Raw genomic sequence first — 22,473 nt, forward strand, 5'->3', positions numbered from 1 at the left:
GGCATAAAGATTGGCAGCAAATTTCAGTGTGATTTTACTTGTAAAGGTTATCATTTGGGTGAGTCTGTTGGCAAGATGCCAAAAGTGAATTATCAAGCAACTATATATATTTCATAATAACAAAATGCATGCCAAGAAATGTTTTATGACTGTTTTTAGTGTTTTAGAAATCATCATTATGTCAACAAAAGCGTTGTGAGTTTTTCTCTGCACTTGTCTATTTTCATGGAATGGATTGAGGTGCAGTACTGTTACTTTTTAGAGTCATCTCAGCAGATAACTGCCCAGCTCCTGACATGACGAGCACACCAAAAACCTCTGATCATCCTGCCTTGAACTCTATTCCCTTGCCAAGCCCGATAGTAACTTATTGCTGCCTCTGAGACCCACTGTGATTTGAAAATAAGTAATTTTGTTCCAAAGATGTAATATCTACTGCTGAAAAAATGGATAACATTTTAACAGGTGCATCTCTTCGCAGCATATCACTGTCAATAAGATTATTTTCCCCAAAAAGGGTCTGTTTGCGGTTGTTGTCTTCTGCTGACATGCCAAGTTCGCAAGTAGGATTTCAGACATGAGATGTTCTGTATTGGAGAAGACCTTCTGATCTTTCTCAGGATGAATATAAGAACCATCTCTACAACACCACCTGCAGCAAGCGTGTTCAGTGGCAGTTTTTGTCGATGTTAGACGATTCAACTCTTACAGTCATGTAGCCGTTATCGATCAGAATGACAACCTGTGGTTATACTTGTTCTTTGCACTAGCTGCTTCTAAGACCACTGGGGGTTTCAGTTATTAGCCCTGGGGCTCTGTGTATTGTATCACCTCCTTCTTGCCTTTCATCAATCCTCCCCACTCACTGCACTTTCTCAGTCACACTTAAATGCACTGTACATGAATTCCAAAAGAAACACATGCATACTTTATTATATGCCATTTTCTTATTTTTAATTGCTCCTGATTCCCAGAGCTGAAATGCTGTCACTCTGCAATTTTTCTACAGGACGTTTGTCAGGATCTCCTTTCAAGCTTGCAGTTCCTATCAATTAACAGAAACAGTTAGGAGAGTGTCACTAAGCGGGTTAGTCACACACAGCTATCCTGATCCCTTCCAACACTGTCATGTCATCTGACTTGTCTCAGCTCATGCCAGGGGGCTTTTCTCTTTTTAGAGAAAGAGCAAGAAAGGAGAATAAAAGGAGCTGAACCCACACAGTTGAAAAGCCCCAGAGTCAGAAGTGTTGATGCACATTGATAGTGTGCATATCGATAGTGTGAACATAAATGCACAACCAGGCAGACACATTTGTTTAGAGCATATGGCCGGGACAAATCAAGCACACTAAGTTGCACACATACACAATAAAGTGAGCCTTTTTATCTCTAACTAGTATAAATCTCAACATCCTATCAAAGTGTCATACGGGAGCTATAGATGTAATATAAGAGAGCACAATGCATCTCATGATGTCATCAAAAGAACCATAGCGCTATTTGTGCTTTAGCAATAACAAAGCCAAGACGCAGCACGACTGCTGTGTATATCAGCAATAACTGTAAGTTATGTGCAGTATACAATTTAAAAGACAGCACCTGAAAAAACAGAAAAATAGATTCAGATTTAGTTTACTATGTTGTACTATAAGTATTCATAATATAGTCTGTTGTGAGTATTAGCCTCTCAAGTTGCTGTTTCAAGTCACATCCTATATATGATTTGATGCTGTTTACTAAACTGATTTAGTGTAAGCTTAAGGTGTTTTGTTTGAAAGCTGTCGCCTTCGCTGAATTCAATATGTAGAAATCCTGATGTTTGACAAAAAGCTAAAGGATTTCTTTGAGATCACATTTTGTATGAAAATTTGAACGAAAATTTAAAAAAACTAAATATTAGTGGGAGCTTAGTTAGCAAACAGCAAAGAAAAGATCATCATACAGAGTGTGTGTCTGATCAGGACCTGGTGTTCACATATGTGGAAATCACATTTTGGGTTATTTAGACCAAAATACTGAATTTTGCTCTACAAGGTCCTGATATCTACTTACGAGGACATTATACTGCTACTGTTCTATGAAAATTTTAAACGAATATGCTCATATGTGGCTCTCATTTTTCTTAAAAACAAAAATAAGGCAAAAAACAAAAATCTGGTAAATCTTTGTTTTTACATTCATCGGGCCCCAATATGTCCAAATATCAAAGAGAAATTAAAAATCCATGCAGTGGAAGAGTTCGGGTCTTAGGAGGTTAAAAAGTGGATTGATTAAAAAAGTTAGCATGATTCAATAACAAACTTTAAATTTTCATTAGACTATAAATTAAAGTTTTAATAAGACATTAAATTAGCATTTGAGATAATAAACCTATCAGGAAAGTGTTTACTGAGGTCACAGATTAAGTGAGTAGAAGGGTTGTTTTCTGGTAGATTAATGAAGTTGCCAATTATAAAGAGAGCAAGCGGTCCCTTTTTACCATATATTTCACTTAATGTGACTGCAGATTCAACATAAAGTTAATTTTGCATTCAATATGACTTGAAATTCCCAAATGAGACCATTAAGTCATTAGTGAAATGTTGACTGAGACAATCAATTATGCGTGAATTAGGCTACTTTTATCCTAGTCTTCTCTACACTTTGACTTGTTTTAAGATAGGAGAGCCAACCCCTGCTGGCCATTACAGATATTGCACAGTTTTGTACCACATTAGCCCAAATATAAGAGAATTATGACTTTATAAAGAGGTCAAGCAATTATACATTAATTATTTTTTCTTTATTTTCTCTGGCTTGGACAGACATGGCTCATTAAAGCTTTGCACACAGCTATTATGCCTGTTTACAAGTGCAATCTATGCATGGCAAATGATGGCTAGGAGATATATTTTTAGTAATGTTGCTAAGAGAAACAGAAGATAATTGCATGTTCATCCTATTTGGGCAAGAATTCATTATGTATTGAAAGTACATACTCATAAAACCTGTAAATAATGCAGTCCGTTCAGTATCAACCCCGTGACCAGTCTCTAACACGTTTGGAAAAAGTCATATTGGAAAAATTCTCTGTAAGTTGAAAGATCTTTGTGTATTTGATGAATAATATATGCCCTTCCAGAATAGCAAATGCACAATGAAGAAAGAAAAAAATGTAAAACAATATATATAATGAATACTTCACATTCCCATATTCTGTTTTCTCTCTCTGTCTCTAACTTCCTTTATCTCTTACACACAGAGACCCATTGGTATACAAACACACAAGTACACACACACACAGCAGACAAACTTTAGAACACAGATGTGTATATTTTCAGTTATATTTTGCTCAATAGCCAAAGGTCCCTAAGCGCAACAAAATCCACCAATAAGGAAGACAATATAAGCTATTTCTCACACACTTGGAGACTTAGCAAAATGTAAACTTCCAGAACCACCTGCCCACATAATCAGCATACTGCCTTTCTTTTCATCCAAAACTCTCACATTTTTCTTAATTGTGAGAAATGTGTATGCATGTATGTGTATTGTATTATTGTTGTGGGGACATAAACCAGATTATACAGTCATATTGTGGAACCTTATGAGCCTTTTTTGAGCAAAAAGCATCTTTTGCGTCTTTTAAAATTTACCACATATTGACTCTTCAAGTTTATTATGAAGATCTGGAATCAAAGTAGGTAATTGTAACTGATGAAAAGACTAACACCAACTGCGTGTGAGAACCTCAGCATGCAAACTTGACAGAGAAAAGACTTTCTATTACAGTTTGGTAATACTGTGGTAGTGTGGTATTAATATGAAAGTAGCAAAATAACTAAACCTGCAGTTTCCCATCCAACGTCCTCACTGCTCCTTCAGACTCCACCTTCTCACCCAATATTATTATTACTCAGCTATTACTATTACTCTATTACTCAGCTAAAGCCACTGATTATGCATGATATTACTTAGTTATTACTTTGATATTAATTTGTATTTAAGTCATAGTAAACTCCTATTTCCATATTATTACCTTGTCATTTCCACCTTATTACTCTATTATTACCACACTGTTACCAAGCAGTAATGTAAAGTGCAAATAATTTTCTTGTTCATATGTCAATAATTTGATGAACATTCCATATATCATTATATCTTATATAAGTACAGAAGCTGTACATTTGTTTCGTAGTAGTCAAGTTAATGCTTGACCTCTGACCTTGACCTTGAGGCTGAGATCTGTGAGATTCAAACTTGTGTGAGATTTTAGTAGATGTACCAATGGTGCTAATTTGATACTACTATGTTGCGTTGTTCTCAAGTTATTGCATTCACAAATTTGGGTGTCGATGCCGCCTGCCCGCCCACCCTCCCACCCAGCAGGTTGCTGACAATATCCCATCGGGCTTTCATAGCCGAGTGGGGGGGAAAAAAACCATTCAGTTATAGTCAGTAAGGCAGTAGTCATCCTAAAATCTGTCTGTTGTCTCTCTACAAACACATAAAAACAAATGCTGGAATCATTTGTAACAACATGCCATCTGTTCACCTGGACATCTCCATTGTGTCCTTGGTAAGATAGACAATCCAGTAGACCAGGTTGAAGGCGCCAAACGAAAGGGGGAAAAGGATGCGTGAGTATTTGTCGATGATGCTGGTGCCAGTCAGAACATTGTTGGCCGGTACAGCCGAACCTTGCTGGAGGAATGCTTGGGCATTGACCGGTGGGTTGGGAAATGTCTTGGCAGGACGCTCAAACATCGGGGTGGAGTTCATCCTCTTCTTAAGCACACTACTGGCATCCACCTTGGAGAGGAAAATAAGAACGATACAAAGTATATAAAGACCAGGGAAAAACAAAATGTTATAATGTCAGTATCTTATAACATCAATGCTAGTTAGTGTTAAGGGAGGAAATAAGGAAAAAAGGAAAAATCCATTCTGATGATAGTGGTGTGTTTAACATACTGTAAATAGATAAGTCCATATGTTCTATGGAGCATGTGATCTATATCTAAAATGAGTATGAGTATCACAGTAATTACACCCAGAAAAGAAAATCAATGATGTTTTGATTTTGATTGAAACTTCAGCCCATTCTGTCAAGGCTGGTGTAGTTGTGGGAGGCAAACAAACCATATTAAACGAAAGAAGCTCAATATATTGACGCATGGGTTTCTCACGCCTCATCAACTTTGAGTAAACTAGTGTGATCGCAACACATGCTCCCTGCTCCAATAGTTGTAAATCATATACAGTATGTGTACAGAAAGTAAGGGGAGTGTACATCTGGAAAATGGGTCAAGTAACAATGTGTTGCCTCCAGGTAGAGTAAGTGAGAAAGAACACGTTCCCTTTTAAAGGAACAAATTTCAGCATAAAAAAATACAGTCATTCCACGATGGCCTTTTATTGATCAGCAGCTTCACTGAGTAAGCACTGAACTTTATAATAATATAATTTAATATTTATTTTAAATATGCTGTTTTGTGCCATATTTATGCTTTATAGGACACTTTTTGTTTACATGGAAATTTCAAATATATTCCTTGTTAAATTTGCAAGTTTCTAGAACATTTATTGCAGAGCAGAGTTTGAACAGTTCTTTACATTTTATTTTGGGGGAAAAACTCCTAGTAGTTTACTAAAGCATTCAGTGTTTCTCACTTCAGTGTGGATATTTTTTGGCAGTCTTGGAACAAAATCTGAACTTGTGAGATTTAGGCAGGATTTGTGAGGCTACAGGATTACATGCTCCTCTACAGGTTAAGAAACTATTAAACTGTTACAATCCTAAGGCTTAGGGGAAACATTCCAAAAAATAAATAAATAAATAAAATCCATGGTGGCCAGTTTAAAAATCCATTAGCAGTTAAATTAACAACATTAATACTGAATCAAATTAAATATAAAATATTTGTCAGTCATTCCATGGCAGCTATGCTGAGTAGTGCAATCATGCTGTAAAATCTTAATATATATTATACGTCTGGGGGTTTAAATGTGTTTATCATTTGAGGAAGTTCACAGGAGTGCAAGTCACAAACATTTGATATGGAGGTGTTAGACAAAGATAAAAAAGCTAATGTTTGAGCAGCATTTTAAACCTTTCTATTCTCTTTAAGCTGTATTATTATGGGCTTGATGAATATATCAAGCTCTGTAAAGTTCTATAGCAACACTGGGGAAGGGCTGTGAGAGAGAGAGCAGGTCCAGATGATCTAACCACCATTACCACCAGTCATTTTCGAGGTTAAGTTCACTCTTCAGTGAATAATAGTGTATCCTCTTATCTGTGAGTGGTATACTGTATGCTTCACAACACCAGGCTGTAGCTTCAAATGTCAGCTACCTGTTTCTGTTTCCCTTTTAGGTAACAACATGCAGTGAGTACACACACCGCATGCATTACTTCTGCATGGTGTACTGCACATGTCTGCAGTTGAGCCAAATGACAAGCTATTGCTCATGATGACAACAGGATCTCTTGGCTTCCTCTTAAATCTCATGGGAGATCAAGTCCTTGTCCCTTATTCACTGCTCTAGTTTTCAACAGACTCACAGAAAGGTTGGGTGCTGACTAACGGATATATGGATCATGTTTGGATGTGGGTCTCCGTGAGTAGAGCAGGTTAAGAGCTACACACGAGTGTGTTTATGTTTCATAGTGTGCGAAGGGGTTAATAGACAGCACGATTTCACTTTCTGTCCACTAAGGAGCCTCATCTCTGGGTGTTTGGATGTAAGTGGGTGAATATATGTAAATAATTATTACAAATTAAAAGCCATGGATATTACACACACAGTCACACACAACAGTTATGATCCAATAAGATGAACCATCGAAGGATACGGATAAATGAATGAAAAGACAAAAAATTTCCTGATCATTGTCATTTTGCACATTTAAACCATATTAATCTCACAATCTCACAGGGTTCACGAAACTGTTTTTTGTTTTTGTTTTGTTTTTTTACTTTTATGTACAGTACCAAGAGATTACTGGCAGAGAAATAAGGATAAGAAACAAATTGTTCACACATATATCAAAGCCTTCAAAAACACTGGTGACAACATAACTCTTTTAACCTCGCAAATTCAGTAACACAGAGATCTTGCCCTAGGCGAAGTGAATTCAGGTGACTTCTTTGAATCATAGCATGGTTGCTCAAGGTGATTGCACAGTTTAAGGCACAGTTGCACATTTTAGATGACTAAATTAATTTGCATGACTAAATTACATTGCAAAACTGCTACTAGTATGACTTCTGAAATTTTCAATAAAGAGTTGGTGGGAAACAGTGAGAGGCATGCAGTTCTGCATAGTGTGTGGGAAAGTTACTTAACTTTCCTACACTACTGCCATTATGGGAAGTGAAAGTAGGCTAATGACATACATTAACTGGCTTAATGGTTGTAGCTTGTTTCTAAAAAGTTCTTAAAAATACAAAATTTCCCAATGATTAAGCCTGGCAGGCAGTCATTTTAGGCTTGGAAACTTTAACTGTGCTGAATAAAAAATGAATAGGCTAGAGATGTAAGCTTCATGTAGCGCCAGTCCCTGGTGGTTTGATTATTTCCTGTCTCATGTTGACTGAAAGATAACAGTTGTTCAGTGTTTTTCACAGCAGAATTTTCTCCAAAAACTGGATGTCCATCGAATTACCATGACTAAATTATCATTTAATAATACCGTTGATAAAGGTGGATATTTATGGTTATGCTTCACATACTGAATTATTATAGAGTTAGCTATAAACATAGAAAAATAGGGGGTGGGGGGTGGAAGACTGCTAAATGATGTAGAAATAGAAATTTCTAAATAAATACCTGTAATCAGTGCATTCAACAAGTGTTACTTCATTACAATTTTTTTATTAGTCCTTCATTTATTCAGGTAAAAAAAAAATCTCATTGAGATCAAAAAATCTCATTTCCAAGAGAGACCTGACATCTTGGCAACAAAAGTCAAAATGTTATGCACCATCCATGACGCTACTTTTTAGTTAGTGTTGATCCCTGAACCTGAAAATCCTCTCTTTCAGTCTAGTTATTAAGCCGACAGGACAGCAAAATAATTTCCTTAAAAATGTCCTGATTTAATCAGTGTCTCATCGCCTAAGCAATCTTTTCAAATTCTGTGATTGCAAGTACCCGTGGCTCAACCTCTGCATAAAGATCACATCTTTCTATCTCTCACCTTATTTTTTTTTCTTAATATGAAAAAAATATTTTCTTTATTTCCAGCACTAAATACTGCACCACCTACTCACCACTGGAAATGCATTCAGCACCCGTTACTCACACTGACAAACACTCGATCCCCCATTATGTTTACAGTTGTATATTTGATTCATTAACTGAACCAATTTGCTTTTGTGAGGTTTCCATGCCTGCTGTGTTTTACATGACAGTCATAACAGGTCGTGGTCTTTTAAATCGTGACTGGTAGATGGCTATTTCTATTCCCAGTGATACGCCATTGTTGTGTTTTTTTTCTATGTAATAAAGAGTCTTTCCTCCTACATATTTGGTGAAAGCAGTCATTTTCCATGATGCATCCCTCCCACTCTATTTCTCCTCTCAGTGTAACTTTAATGCATACACACACACACACACACACACACACACACACACACACACACACACACACACACACACACACACACACACACACACGAATGCAAACTCACATAAAACACAAAAAACAAACCACACTGGCCCATCATCCATCTCTCCATCTTGTTCCATATAAAAAAAAATATATATATATATATATATTTTTTAAATGGACTGTGCCTGCTTTCTCAGCCCCCTCTCTGCTTTATTGTGGTGGTGGTTGCCCTCCTTCTTGTGAGCGTGCAGTGATATGCTGGATAGTCCCTTAATCTATGGCTCTTACATAATCGGCAGCAACATCATTCACTGAGCCACTGGCTGTCTCCCCGTGTCACTCACTGTGGTTATCACACAGTTACAGGGATGAATAAAGGACTGGGAGAAAGGGCTGGATGGATGATATACTGTAGCTAGATGGATAGATAAGGCATTGTTGAAAGCGATGAGTGAACTATATGGATGCAGGGGACATCGTTTGTTGCCGATGATGTATATACACGGGTTGGTTAGGTGTGTGTTGCAGATAATATCTGCATGTGAGTTATATGAGTGCAAAACTGGAAAAAGTGAAGGTTGTTATGTTTCACTGTTTATGTGTGGACAGCACATTCAAGCAAAAGTAGCAGGAGAGACGCAGAAGGGAGATCTGTGTGTGTGTGTGTGTGTGTGTGTGTGTGTGTGTGTGTGTGTGTGTGTGTGTGTGTGTGAAGTAGAGAATAGAGGTCTTACAATAGTAGCATAGAGCAGAGAGAGGAAGCAGGGAAAAGCAATATTGTAACATTTAATTGATCAAAAGGGTGAGATAGAAGCATTGGATAAATTGCAAACAAAAGCATGATTTTGTGATTTTTCATGTATTGTGTTCTATTTACATTATAGATGTGGCAAATGTCGTATTTGTTCTGTCAGCAAAAAATACGACAGAAAGAATTTAGGGGAAAAAGGTTAAGAGTAGAATCAAATCTATTCTTGTCAAGCAGGACCAACATGCTAAAGCAGGGGTAAGGTCTCCCATTGCTCACAGAACAACCTTTAATTTTCTTTGCAGAATTTCACAATATATCACAAACACTGCATTGACATGATTACTTCATGTATGCAGCAGGGACTTGGCATGGTCTACACTTGTTAAAGCCTGCCTTTCTCATTTACATTCAAACAAAAATTTAAGATTTTTTTCAGGTAATTTGGTATTTCTCTTATGTTTCTGTTTATTATATTTGTTGAATGTCTTTCATGAAAGGCTTTGCTGTTAAACATTTTTTAAAATATTGTTATTGTTCTTTTTATTAGATATTCGACTGAAGACAACACTCATGTATCGAAAAAAAGTTCTTTAAATTGAAAGGCTGTTTAAAATAAAGTGAACAAAAACACGAATCTGCCGTAACACTAAAATGGGAACATTTCTAATATTAATAAATTGGAATGCAAACTAAATCTTCACTAAACAGAGGATAAACAACAAATATGAAAATGAAAGTGGTTGGTAAATGGACTACCATTATGGACTATATACCACTTTTCTTAAAGTGCTTTATACAACTTGCCTAATTCACCCCCATTCATTCAAGTACATTTTCCTATGATTTTTTTTCTTTTTGGTAAGTGTTTTTTAATCTAAAATTCATAGAAGTTCTTACTCTTATGGATGCATTGGAGAGCAACTCGGGGTCAGTATCTTGACCAAGGATATTTGGCATGCAGACTGGAGCAACCAGAGCTCAAACAACCAATTTTACCTGCTCTTTCTCCTTCAAAGCGGCCTTTAAGATTTAATAAAGCAGTTTTCGGACACAAGCACAATTGTGTGATCCATCACATTGCTCTGTAGAAAGTCTGATGCTTTCAAATTGCTGTAATTGTATCCCTCCAAGAAATACTGGCCCATGTAGGAGTCTTCTGCTATATGATGGATACAGACTCAAAACTCCAGCTAACTCTTTTTGCATTTGTGTGTCCATGGAGCATTCTCTAAAAAATGGCACAAATAACAGGAGTTGTAGAACTAGTCAAAAAAGACATCAAAGTGTGTGGCTCCGGTAGTGACATGGCTTTTGATGCACACTGTGTTGACGCAATAAGTACAGACTAAGCTTTAAACATTGATCAATGAACAATCATTTGTCATGGAGATATCGGTCACAGTGATGAAATATTCTTGTCATCGCTGGCATGAAGCTGAAACAACTATACGATCATAAAACTTAAGTAAATGTGGTTTAAATCATTTTACACTATAGACAGAATATAGTTCGAATATGTGTTTTCTCCCCACGTGGGTTCTCATAGGGAGTACTACCTACATTTTTCCTACAGTATGGCTTTGCAGTGTAGAGTGCTCTAAGATAACTCCTATTGTAAATATCAGAAATGAATTGAACTAAATTTGAATAATTACATTTCAAGTTGTGTGATTCATTGCTGTTTTTCAAGTTCCTTGGAATAAAATGACAGCTCTGCTCTTTATATCACTGCCATCATGAATCATTGCATCAGAGCTCAGTTAACAATGGCTTTTTTTTATTATACATACAACTTCGTCAGACACTTTTATATAGTCAGAGTTAGCTAAAAAAAAATTCAAGTGTTCAGGTAATTCAGGTCTTTTTCAGCAAACTCTTTTCTAACTCAGGATTAGACAATTCAGAATTCAAGAATTAGACTCAACGTAAGTTAAGCAAAAAGGTTGCATATTGTAGTACTCGCCTTTTTTAACACAATTACTATTTTTTTTATCTACTGCTCTCCGTTTGCCACACAGATGTGCTTATGTCATGCTGACAGAGCCAACATAAACTGTGAAAAGAATGAAACGCTGAAATTGTTATATAACAGCACAGAGCAAAGAATGGATTTCGTCAGCTAAAGAGAGACAAACACAAGCTAGACAGGATGAAAAAAAAATACAGAAGCTTAGCAAGATACCAGAAGTCAAGTCAAACCTCAGATCTAAATAAACACAATGATTAGGGAGAAGAACCTGATATGCAATATATAGAGATGATGTCATAATGCGTATGTTATATACCTCAACCTTAGAACCACAAGCACTTTTGGCCACCTCATTTTTGTGTTTTTAGCCCTTCCCAAACAAATGACTCATACTTCACAAAAAAAACTGCTTCCCACCTTCCTTGAGTTATAATTCAGAAAAACCAAAACTAATAAGTAAATTTCTAGAATTTGTGTAATTCAAATAGGGGCATATCAATATGTGCAAGCCATTTAAGATAAGATAGAACTTTATTAATCCCTCGGGTGGGTTCCTCTGGGAAATTCGATTTTTTTTTTTTTTTTTTTTTTTTTAAGATAAGATAAGATTTCACAGAGCAATTAGCGCAAAAAAATACATAAATACACTTTGCTTAGTATTAGCCAGATGTTACTGAGCCACATTTTTTAAATCCCATGCTTCATTCATTTGCTGGGATTAACCAATTTCTAATGTTTAAAGCTGGAGCTAATACTATACCATCACTTTCTGCATGTCCTTTACTGGTTTAAGTAAAGAAAAGCAAAAAAGTAAAGGTGGCATTTCTCTACTTTTGTGATATTAAGATGTTTTATCTGAAAGAAACAACAGCAGGCTGGTCATCTTCAACTAGCTAATTATCAGAATATTTGTTGATACATGTAAACAGAAGTTTGAAAAGGTGAGCTAGACTTACTGAGGACACCTCTACGTCATTCCCTGTGGCCACAGCGGGAGCAGCGGCCGCAGTTGCTGCCTCCTGAGCTGCTGCCTTCATGGCCGCTGCTTTCCGGTGCTCCCTGTTGGCCTGTAAGGTGGAGAAGTAGTTGACGGCGGCAAACTCAATCAGGGCGGAGAAGACAAAGGCAAAGCAAACAGCAATGAACCAATCCATGGCTGTGGCATAGGAGACTTTAGGGAGTGAGTGGCGGGCACTGATGCTGAGCGTTGTCATCGTCAAGACAGTGGTGATACCTGCATATGGGAAGGAGACAGCAGTAGATATATTGTTAAATAAGGATGCTGAGCCTGCCTGTTTAAATTGAGCCTTTTTTTTTCTCAAAATCTGTAGATCAAATCTTAGAAATCATTTATCATTTTACCCAAATCTTCACACCACTTATTACAATGGTGTTTAACACTAAAAAAAGAGAAAAAAAACTATTTCACGCATGTCAGGATTTTAAAGAGAAAGCACTGCTGTTCAAACAGAGGGCCAAAGGATTGTCTGAACACATTTTATTGGATGTATATGAGTCAAAAATCGAGCTTTCTGGTTGAAATGAGAAGTTTCTGTTTGGAGAAAGGAGAACACTGCATTCCAGCAAAGGAACCTTATCCCATCTGTGAAACGTGGTGGTGGGAGTATTGTAGTTTGGGCATGTTTTGGTGCATCTGGTCCAGGGCAGCTTGCCATTAGTGATGAAACAATAAATTCTTAATTTTACCAGAGAAAACGTGAAAGAAAAAGACAACCAGTAAACAAACACTGATCGGTCGTTCTACCAAAAAGTTTTTGTAGTAAAAGAAAGATTATTTTTTGGAATCATCAAGGTTCTGATATACATCCAGCAGAAATGATGTGGAAGGATCAGGATAAGCAGTTCACGAGCAAACCCACTAACAATGCAAAGTTGAAGCTCTTCTGTAAAGACGGATTTGAGAAAACTGGATGTTTAGGTGTTCATTGCTTCTCAAAAAGTAAAAACATTAAAGACACTGACAGTAACAATCCACACACAAATATGCAATACTGGGACATTTGTTCCTAAAGAACAAAAAAGTTAACAATTTAGGTTAACAATGATTGTTAACCTAAATATTGGGAGAAATCTTACAGTTTCTTCATGCAGTTGCTAAATTTGAGATTTCAAATTTATACTTTCATCAAAATATCAATAGTATCAGCAATATCCATGATGAAACTGCAAACAAACCATCATGATGGACTCGTACGAGTTACTGATAAATATCATAATAAGCTAACTTGACATACACATTTATACATCTTCTTCTTCAGCTGCTTCCTTTAGGGGTTGCTAATGGATCATCTGCTTCAATTTCACCTCATCACTTATATCCAATTCTATCATCCCTACTCTCTGCATATCCTCGTTTGCTACATATATATGAACCATCTCTGTGGTCTTCCTTTTTTCCTTTTGCTTAGCAGCTCCATCTTTAAGATCTTTTCTCCAATATACCCCGTGTCCCTCCTCTTCTTATATTCATACTATCTCATCCTTTTCTCTTACTTTCCCTCCAAATTATTGAACCTGAGCTGTTCTTTTCTGTTCATTTCAGCTGTTCATTTCTAATCCTGCACCTCCAGGTCCCAATCGAAATCGTAGCATCGTGTTATTAATATTTATAGAGAAAGATATACTTTTAAAAAAAGGCACATTGCACATCATACAACAAAAGATACTGTGTAACACTAGTTAAGATGTTGATGTCATAAATCTTTGATAAAAATATATGTGTATATGATGTAACAAGAAAATAACAGAGCCAAGCAGAGCATATTTTTCCCATGGAATATTTTTAACATGTGGCAGCAGTCCTGTTTTATGGCATATAACTAGAATGTGGCATTTCAAATCAGAAAGTGTTGCCAAAAAGTCACTTGAGGGAATGCTAATCTGTCCATAAGCAGACTAACCCCTGCCCCCACATTGGCACGTCGGTAAAAAGAGACCGAATATCTATAAACATTCTGGAGAAAGACATCCAGGCTGTATGGTATTTGCTAATATTTGTTTGCTTGTCTAATATGAGGTACAGACAAGATGATGGAGAGAGATGATCAGAAGAAAGAATGAACATGAACTTGAAGCTTAGACTAAGACTAACAGACTTCCTTTTAGTAGGAAATCAATATACATGTATATATATATATAATTATTCTTTTTTTAAGAATAATTATTAATTTTTTTTCTAAGTAATTTTCATTTGGGAGAAGAGTAGTTTATCACACAAAAGGTCCATTACATGTCCATTTTAGATATAACATTTCAAACATAGCCCCTAATACTACTTAATTCATGAATAGAAATGATCCGTAGTTCTTAATCCTTAGATAAGAATTTCCCTTTTCCCCACCCAGATTCCTTCCTTATTAAGTCAGATAAAGATGCTGACAATGGTAAATGGTAAATGGCCTGTATTTATATAGCGCTTTACTAGTCCCTAAGGACCCCAAAGCGCTTTACATATCCAGTCACCCACCCATTCACGCACACATTCACACACTGGTGATGGCAAGCTACATTGTAGCCACAGCCACCCTGGGGCGCACTGACAGAGGCGAGGCTGCCAGACACTGGTGCCACCGGGCCCTCTGACCACCACCAGTAGGCAACGGGTGAAGTGTCTTGCCCAAGGACACAACAACCAAGACTGTCCAAGCCAGGGCTTGAACCGGCAACCTTCCGATTACAAGGCGAACTCCCAACTCTTGAGCCACGACAATGAACATCTCTTTTAATAGCCCATTACCAAAGTACATATCTAATTCACTTTCATCAAGCTAAAGCAAGCAGGGATAAAGGGCCATTGAACACTGTTCCCATGGTTTACCAAATGTGCACTGTAGCTGTGCACTTTTCATTAGCATTGTAGGAACTTATGGGGGTTTTAATGCACCTAATAATGTCTCAAAAACATTTTCTACACAGCACTTTGATGGTAAAACCTAACAACCCTCAGATGCAACCTCCTCCAACAGTCAACCAGTCTGACTGTTTAAATCTGAAGCACCAGTTAAATGACTGCAAAAGGGAGGAGGAACATGGAAAGAAAGCCTGTCAGGGTAGGAGGGAGAGGCAAAAGAAAAAGAAAGAAAGAGTGTGGGAGGGAGAGGGATGAAGTATAAAGACAGGATAGAAATGAAATGCTTGGGGCATTTATGGGCTTTTATAAGAAAAAAAGCAAGGTACAAATTAGGCCACACTCAATTAAGTCTGTAAGACTTGTGCTCAAGGGACTTTCAGCTCTTAGGTTGTTGACAATTCAGCACGCAATATGGTATGGTTTAATGCACTGTCAGTGTCAGGCCTGTCTCCAGAACAAAACAACCTAGGATGCATCTGAAGAAAATGAGAGTGCACTAGCTCTGGTTACCTTCCAAATAATGATTATCAGATTAATACACACAGCTATTCACTGTTTTCTGTTGTTGTAGCAAATGTATGTCTTGTGAAGTCAAAGAAGTGTTTAAAGTTCACAAATGAATTATGACTTCATAGACACAATAATTGTTTGTTTTGAACTCCCTTAATACATGTTTTGTATGTTTAATATTCTTACACCTATAGGTCACCTATAACTTATCTGTTCTTCTCAAACGTAACTAAACTGTCTATCTTTTAGTCACAACCCAAAACTTGTGTGTTAATTCAATTTATTCAAGCAGTGGCTTTTTGGCCATCACTTGCAATGCAACTTGTTTTGTACATAATCTCTTGTGTCCTCTGTCCTCGATTTAGAATGAGCAGGTTTTTGGGTTTGTTTCGGGGTTTTTTTGCTTGTCTGTATCTTTTCATTCCAGCCAGTACTGAGTGAATTGAGAACAGCAGGATGAGTGAGGCTAATGAGTTGCCACAGATGTGCTTTCTACACGAGGCTTCAACTTCCATGCAAACATTAATGACGGGGATCTATTCTCTGAAGGAGAATGCAGATTTGTTGGAGCGCTGGCTCGTTTCCAAAGACAAGGGCTAGCACTGCTTCTGTGCACAGCTGCATCTTGAGTTTTACAAATAATGGAAATTCAGTTAAAAATGATAGCAAAATCTGTGCACTTTTGCACATTATCCTCACTTTTTGCATCTGTGCTTTTTCTGTCTTTCTGTTGCTGTCATTCCTCTTAGTCTATCTCTGTTTTTGTTCAGTGTATCTCACCCTTGCTGCTCCTGAGGCTAGAGCTTGGTAGCAACTGTAGCGTAATGTAATGTGAGCAAGCGGAACCTGTGAGTGCTCGGAAAAGGGCCAAGTAAACATCCTCCCCCTCTCAGCCCTTGCATGACCAATTTCAAAAAGGACATCTATTCCCAATTAATTCAGCTCCACCATAGTGGAGGAGGAATAGAGATAATGAAGGTAAAACCTGACTGTGATGACTGTGGTGGTCTTTGTTCTATTGCAGGAGGTTTCATTTTAAAGACAGCTCATTGCAGTTTAATTTAGGGTGCAACAAACAGAGAAAATATAGTTGCTTAAAGTTTGTAAAGTGAGAGTCAGGAGTTGTGGGGTCAACCAGTGGGCGGCAAGTCAATAAATCCAGACAGTTTATTATTTGGCTTTTTGATACTTTGATACTTTACTAAAAAGAAGTAAGCCACAACAAAATAATGGATAATGTATGCTTGGCTATTTTGTTCAGCTAATTAATGGGCACTCAAGTTGTGTCATAATCTGAAGCTAACTGCAATGGTGCAAAATTAGAACTGAGAAAACCTGAATATTTACAAAAAATTGCCAGTTATTTTTGGAAGACAAACTGAAAATGTTCTTCAGCGTTCCAAATATTTCAATCCAAGTAGTCAATGGCTGTGTGAAATGTGTTAGCTCTGGAGTCTACGTCGAAATCCCTTTTTCTGATATTTTTTTCAAATCTTGAAACTGACATTGAAATTTATACACTAAATGAGTATGAGAACTTAAGGAGCTCTTACCGAACACAGTCCGAGCTGGAACTGATTCCTTATTAATCCAGAATGAGACTTGGGCCAGGATGACAGTCATGATACAGGGAATGTAAGTCTGAATCAAGAAGAAGCCCATTTTCCTTTGCAGGTGAAAATGAACGGTCATAATGACATATTCACCTGGAAGAGTAAATACCAAAAAGATTTGTCAATGCTGAGAATTTACTTGACATGGTTGCCATCTGATGAATACACCAGTCTTTTAATACTGACTGGTGAAAAGTATTGTTCTATTTATGATGAAATTTTTAAAAAGAATGCAAGTTCATGCATGACATAACATTCCACAAACATGTAATGGTAAATAGTTCACGGATTCACTGAAGTGTCCTTAGCAGGTTTTAGTTTTAACACAGTGACCACTGCACACTCTTTATGACAGGTGATGTTAAACATCTGCTCACCTGTATTGGATTTTAGTCTCTCACTGGAAACTGTCTGACCAATAAGGTCATACTGCAGCAAACTGGATGATTCTTGTGGCACTTCAACAGATGACAGAGGACCTTTCTTCCATGTGTACACAATTTCACTGATGGGGTAAGCATCTAGACAGCATGGATAAAAAGGGCGATTAAAAATGAAAACTTTCAAAAATTCACACACACATACACACATATGTATGGCATTTCAAATTAAGATCTTTGACGATATCTTGTCAGTCATCTGCTCAGTGACAGAGTAATCAGTGATTGAAAGTGACACCATCTGTCGGGTGAGTAAGGCTGAAAAAAAACTAACTCACAACTCCCAAACTTAAGTGGGCAGGCATGGCCGTCCATGGGGAAGTTCATCAGACGCATGGGGCACTCTGCATTTATAGTTAATCTGTAGGAATAGAAAACAGTTTAATTAAGTGTATGATTTATATTTCATACTAGCTTTATAAACACTGCTCTTTCAAGCTGGGTCTGGTGTGGTGCCATTCAGCATTATAGCAAAAAAACAAGTACAGAATATAGGATTATACAATATTTTTGGTAACATAGATGACCTAAAACCTGCAAGACCATTTCACTGCGGTGAACACACAACTTGGCGAAGGACAACCGTGGATAACACATTTCACAAAGGATGTTTTTATTTATTTATTTATTTTTAATGGCAGAAGAAGAATCCCATGTTTGTTGTCTGCTCATAAGTAAAACATATACTTACATATTTTCATAACTTATTTATAACTTATTTTTAATAACAACTTAATGTTATTTTCTATTTGTATTTATTTTATTTTATTTATTTGTTTATTTACTTGTAAAACACATTTGATTCTTTGGAATTATTCAAGTTATAAAATTCACAGAACACAACATCTTAATAATATCCTTAGTTGTTAAAACATTTCCAGTGATATTATATTGGTTTTATTGTTAATGTAATAAATGACTTAGGTTATTCAGTTCTACAATGTTGTTATAATATTCTTGTTTACCAGAGTGACAGTTTATACAAGAACTCACAGCTAATAAGCAGCTCAGAGCTTTGAGGAAATTTCTCAGGCTCACAGACGAAGGGGGGGAAACTGATCCCAAATGAAATGATTCAAGTTAAACTACTTTAAAAAAAAACAAAAAAACAACAACTTTAAGATGAAGTAATTCAGAAAAAGTTTAGATCTTTTACCCAAAGCTAACACAAGGACAAAATTCAAGCTGAGACTGTAGAAACTGCATCATTATACTCACAAAACTACAGTTAGCTTATCTGTTATTTAAACATCTATTGCCTTCGAATGTATTTTCTTTTCAGCCAGTGAACCAATAAATGTAGCACTACTTCATATATGTAAAAAAAAAAAAAACAATAAAAAAACAAACAAGTTGGTTTGTGTCTGCCATCTTGTCTATAGCCCCCCACCCCACCCTCATAAAATCTGTAATGTAGACAAAGGTGGCATCCCTTTATTGTAATATAGTTTACAAATTTTCTTAGATAAAGCCTTTTTATTTACTTTTAAATGTTTTAGAGTTCATCCACTTAGATAATCTAATTAAAAACAAAAAAATCTGTTTTTGTGCCATTATTGACTCTAGGGGCTTTTTTTTTCATTCTGCATATCTCCTTTTGGAACAAAGCTGGAGTCATGTTTGTTTGAATCACTTTCCAGGGCTGTTTTCAGTATCAGATGGCACATATCTTGTTTTTGGAATGGCACGCTGTTTCTTTTCATGTCTGTGCATATTCTTGGATGCCTGTTCATCTAATTTGTTTTCCAGGTCTGTGCTCTATTCCGGTCTTGGCTAGGTTTGAATCTCACTGTCCAGCACTGTTACCTCATGGTGTAGAGGATAGTTCCGTTCTGCATGATGCGGAACAGCTTGTTGGGGGTAGTCATGTTGTGAGAGATCGACCTCTTGCCATTGCGGAAAAATGTGTCCGGTGTCCAGATCTTGCTGACCATCAAGTTGTTGAGCCGCAGGATCTCAATGGGGCCCTCAAATTTTAGTCGTTCGTCAATCCACGTCTGACGAAAGAACACATCCATGGTGTATTCCTGGATGGAGGTGAGAGCGTGGGTTACGAATGTATTTACTACTACTATGACCACTCCTACTGCTGGTGCTGCATCTACTATCTCCTGCCATTATTATCTGCTTCCCCCGGAGATAATGGCAGATGGGTTTGTGAGCCATGGTTTCGAAGGAACCTGCTGGATAGAGTATTGGCAATGTGATGAATTGTTTTCTCTTTCTCAGTCTCTTTTTCTTTCTGGAGGATTATGTTATTAATGCCAATACTGCCAAAACTAAAACCTTGTTTATGATGAAAACCCTCAAGACATAGCATATTGTACACTTTGGTCACCTTTACACACACACACACACACACACACACACACACACACACATATATATATATATATATATATATATAGTTTTTCTTCAATTGTTGCAAATTTTACTTTTCTGTTTTCCATGTTTCATTCCCTACCAGCTCTGAAAGTTAAGTGAATTGATTGAGTAATTCATTATTAATACACAGTTAAAATAGACACAGTTTATTTCATCTGTAGAGTCAGCAGTAAGTCAGTATTATGAGTCTATCCAGCCTTTAGATCACATGGATGGCCTTGCTTCCCTTAAAAGCTTTACATACCCCTCTATAGAACTGCCCCTAGCATATCGCATGGCAGTTCTAGTAGGCTTTAGAGGCTGTGAAGCAGTATCTAAAGCTTAAGACCAAAGATAGTAGAGTACAACAGACATACATCACTCAGCCTATCCCGTGGCAGAAGTAGCCCGCCTATTCCATCCTAACACAGCCACATCGCTATGGCGGAGGGTGGGGGGGGGGGGGGGGGGATTGTCAACCAGATTAAAATCCTAAGCTGCACTAATGACATCCTGCCCAAATGTTGGAATAATGAATGCTGGGAGTAACATGAGTTGAGGTTGAAAGACCATATACATTGCAGTGAAATCTTGTTTTCACATGTACTTTGTTTACAATCAACCAAACACATGTATGTGAATAACATCCACACATTTTTCCTTGTGTATCCTGTATCAGTACTTCAGTGGTCGGCATAGTTGACATACCATCTCAACATCTGAAACAGGTCCAAAGCTGGTGACAAAGATGTCAGTTTTGACCTCTGTAACTGGACCTACAGCAGAAAGATAAGTGGTTGCTTTGATGCAGACAAAAATTTTGGACTAGCTTATTTGTTAATTTCTTAAAATATAAAGAGGTTAAGGAATAAAGTTATATGTATAAAATGTGCCATTTACAGACTTAAAATAACCACATCAGATAAAATGAACACACAACAAAACAGCATGCTTTAGATATGATAATTTTATGAAAAGTTTCTAATAGCAAACTTGTGATTTTATTATAATGTAAGAGGGGAAAGACGGCTAAGAGATAACGTAAACTAGATGAGATACACACAACTAGTTGAGTAAAACTTTATCCTTTAAGGAAGGATATGGATCTAATCATCATGAAGCAATATTATACAAAATACAGTATAATACGTCCATTAGCATACCTCCAAATCCAGGTCGCAGTCTGTTGTCATAGCCATCCAGTAATCTATCCAATATACGCGTGATGTTATCCAAATATATACTGGTCTCACTGTGCTGATTTCCCCAAACACTGCTAGCACTGTAACTAAAGTACATATGCACTGCTCAAAGCTCATTTCAACAGATAGAAAATCAGTTGAATATACTGAGTTTCTCAAAGGCACAAGCATCCACAGTCTGTGATTAAGATGCGTAAAAGTCCGAGAACATGCAGAGAAAAGAGTTGCCATACTCACCAAGACAAAAATAAGCAAGTTACAAGGAAAGCCATGCCTCGACACCTGACAACTAGAAATCCCAGGTCAACTTTTAAAATCAGCATATTCCATCATTTTCAAAGCTTGATAAAATGCGAGTCCGCTCTTGCTTTACTTGTAAACCGTGAGAGGATACCGCGCCAGTCCAGCACGACTTGACTTTCCCTCTAGTGCGGTTGCGCCCGCCTCAGCCTGAATCGCTCAGCTGGAAAAACCTGAAGAGTTTTTAAGAGAGTGAAGAGGAAGAACGACGCGAGCTTTAACGTTAACGGGACAAAGCAGTTTGCAGGGAATACATCGGTCTCGACGGCAACTTTGCTTTAGATCGTTTTGAAGGTTAAATAACGAAGAATGTCGTCCTTTATTTATTTATTTATTTGTGTTTTTAAAGACGATGGAAAAGAAAAGCGCGAAGAGAGATACAGAAGGGGAGGAGGGAGAAGTAGAGAAAGAGAGCTTGCACAAATACAATACTGTTATATCAATGGACAGTATAGCAAGGGACCTTTTTGAGTACAGATTGATTTCAAATTCATTTTTCTGTCTGTGTGTGTGTGTGTGTGTGTGTGTGTGTGTGTGTGTGTGTGTGTGTGTGTGTGTGTGTGTGTGTGTGTGTGTGTGTGTGTGTAATCGCGGGACTTTGTTCATGCAAAACCCGAAAACTGCAAGTAGAGCGAAAGCATGATTCATATAGTAGTTAGGTGGTTGAGTGGAGTGGGCGGTAGGTACATTTAGTGCACCTTCAAACTCCACAGACCCAGAACAAGGGGGGGAAACACCATACTGTAAAAGTCAGAACTGAGTTCACATGAATTTATTTCTGTTGCAAAAGCGCAGTTCAAGAAATTGCACCCTGCTAAGTGAGTTTCCACTTGCACATTTTGTGCAAGGAAGAA

At 37.2% G+C, this 22,473-nt stretch overlaps 1 protein-coding gene across 1 annotated transcript in view; it reads right to left on the minus strand.

Moving 5' to 3' along the window:
- The window catches only part of gabra6b (gamma-aminobutyric acid type A receptor subunit alpha6b), a 29,534-nt gene extending 7,473 nt beyond the window's left edge, over window positions 1-22,061 (minus strand). The window contains exons 1-9 of the mRNA XM_085470722.1: window positions 21,557-22,061; window positions 21,281-21,405; window positions 20,826-20,893; window positions 19,560-19,780; window positions 18,032-18,114; window positions 17,691-17,834; window positions 17,254-17,406; window positions 12,276-12,553; window positions 4,535-4,791 (exon numbers count right to left, since the gene is read on the minus strand). Coding sequence (XP_085326848.1) covers window positions 4,535-4,791; window positions 12,276-12,553; window positions 17,254-17,406; window positions 17,691-17,834; window positions 18,032-18,114; window positions 19,560-19,780; window positions 20,826-20,893; window positions 21,281-21,405; window positions 21,557-21,642 — 1,415 coding nt within the window. The 5' untranslated portion in view covers window positions 21,643-22,061. The remainder of the gene's footprint in view (window positions 1-4,534; window positions 4,792-12,275; window positions 12,554-17,253; window positions 17,407-17,690; window positions 17,835-18,031; window positions 18,115-19,559; window positions 19,781-20,825; window positions 20,894-21,280; window positions 21,406-21,556) is intronic.
- Window positions 22,062-22,473: the final 412 nt, after the last annotated feature.

Source organism: Copadichromis virginalis, linkage group LG10, assembly GCF_057382275.1.
Source record: "Copadichromis virginalis isolate Kocher_CV1m ecotype Utaka linkage group LG10, C_Virginalis_male_GT1.1, whole genome shotgun sequence".
NCBI classification, from domain to species: Eukaryota; Metazoa; Chordata; class Actinopteri; order Cichliformes; family Cichlidae; genus Copadichromis; species Copadichromis virginalis.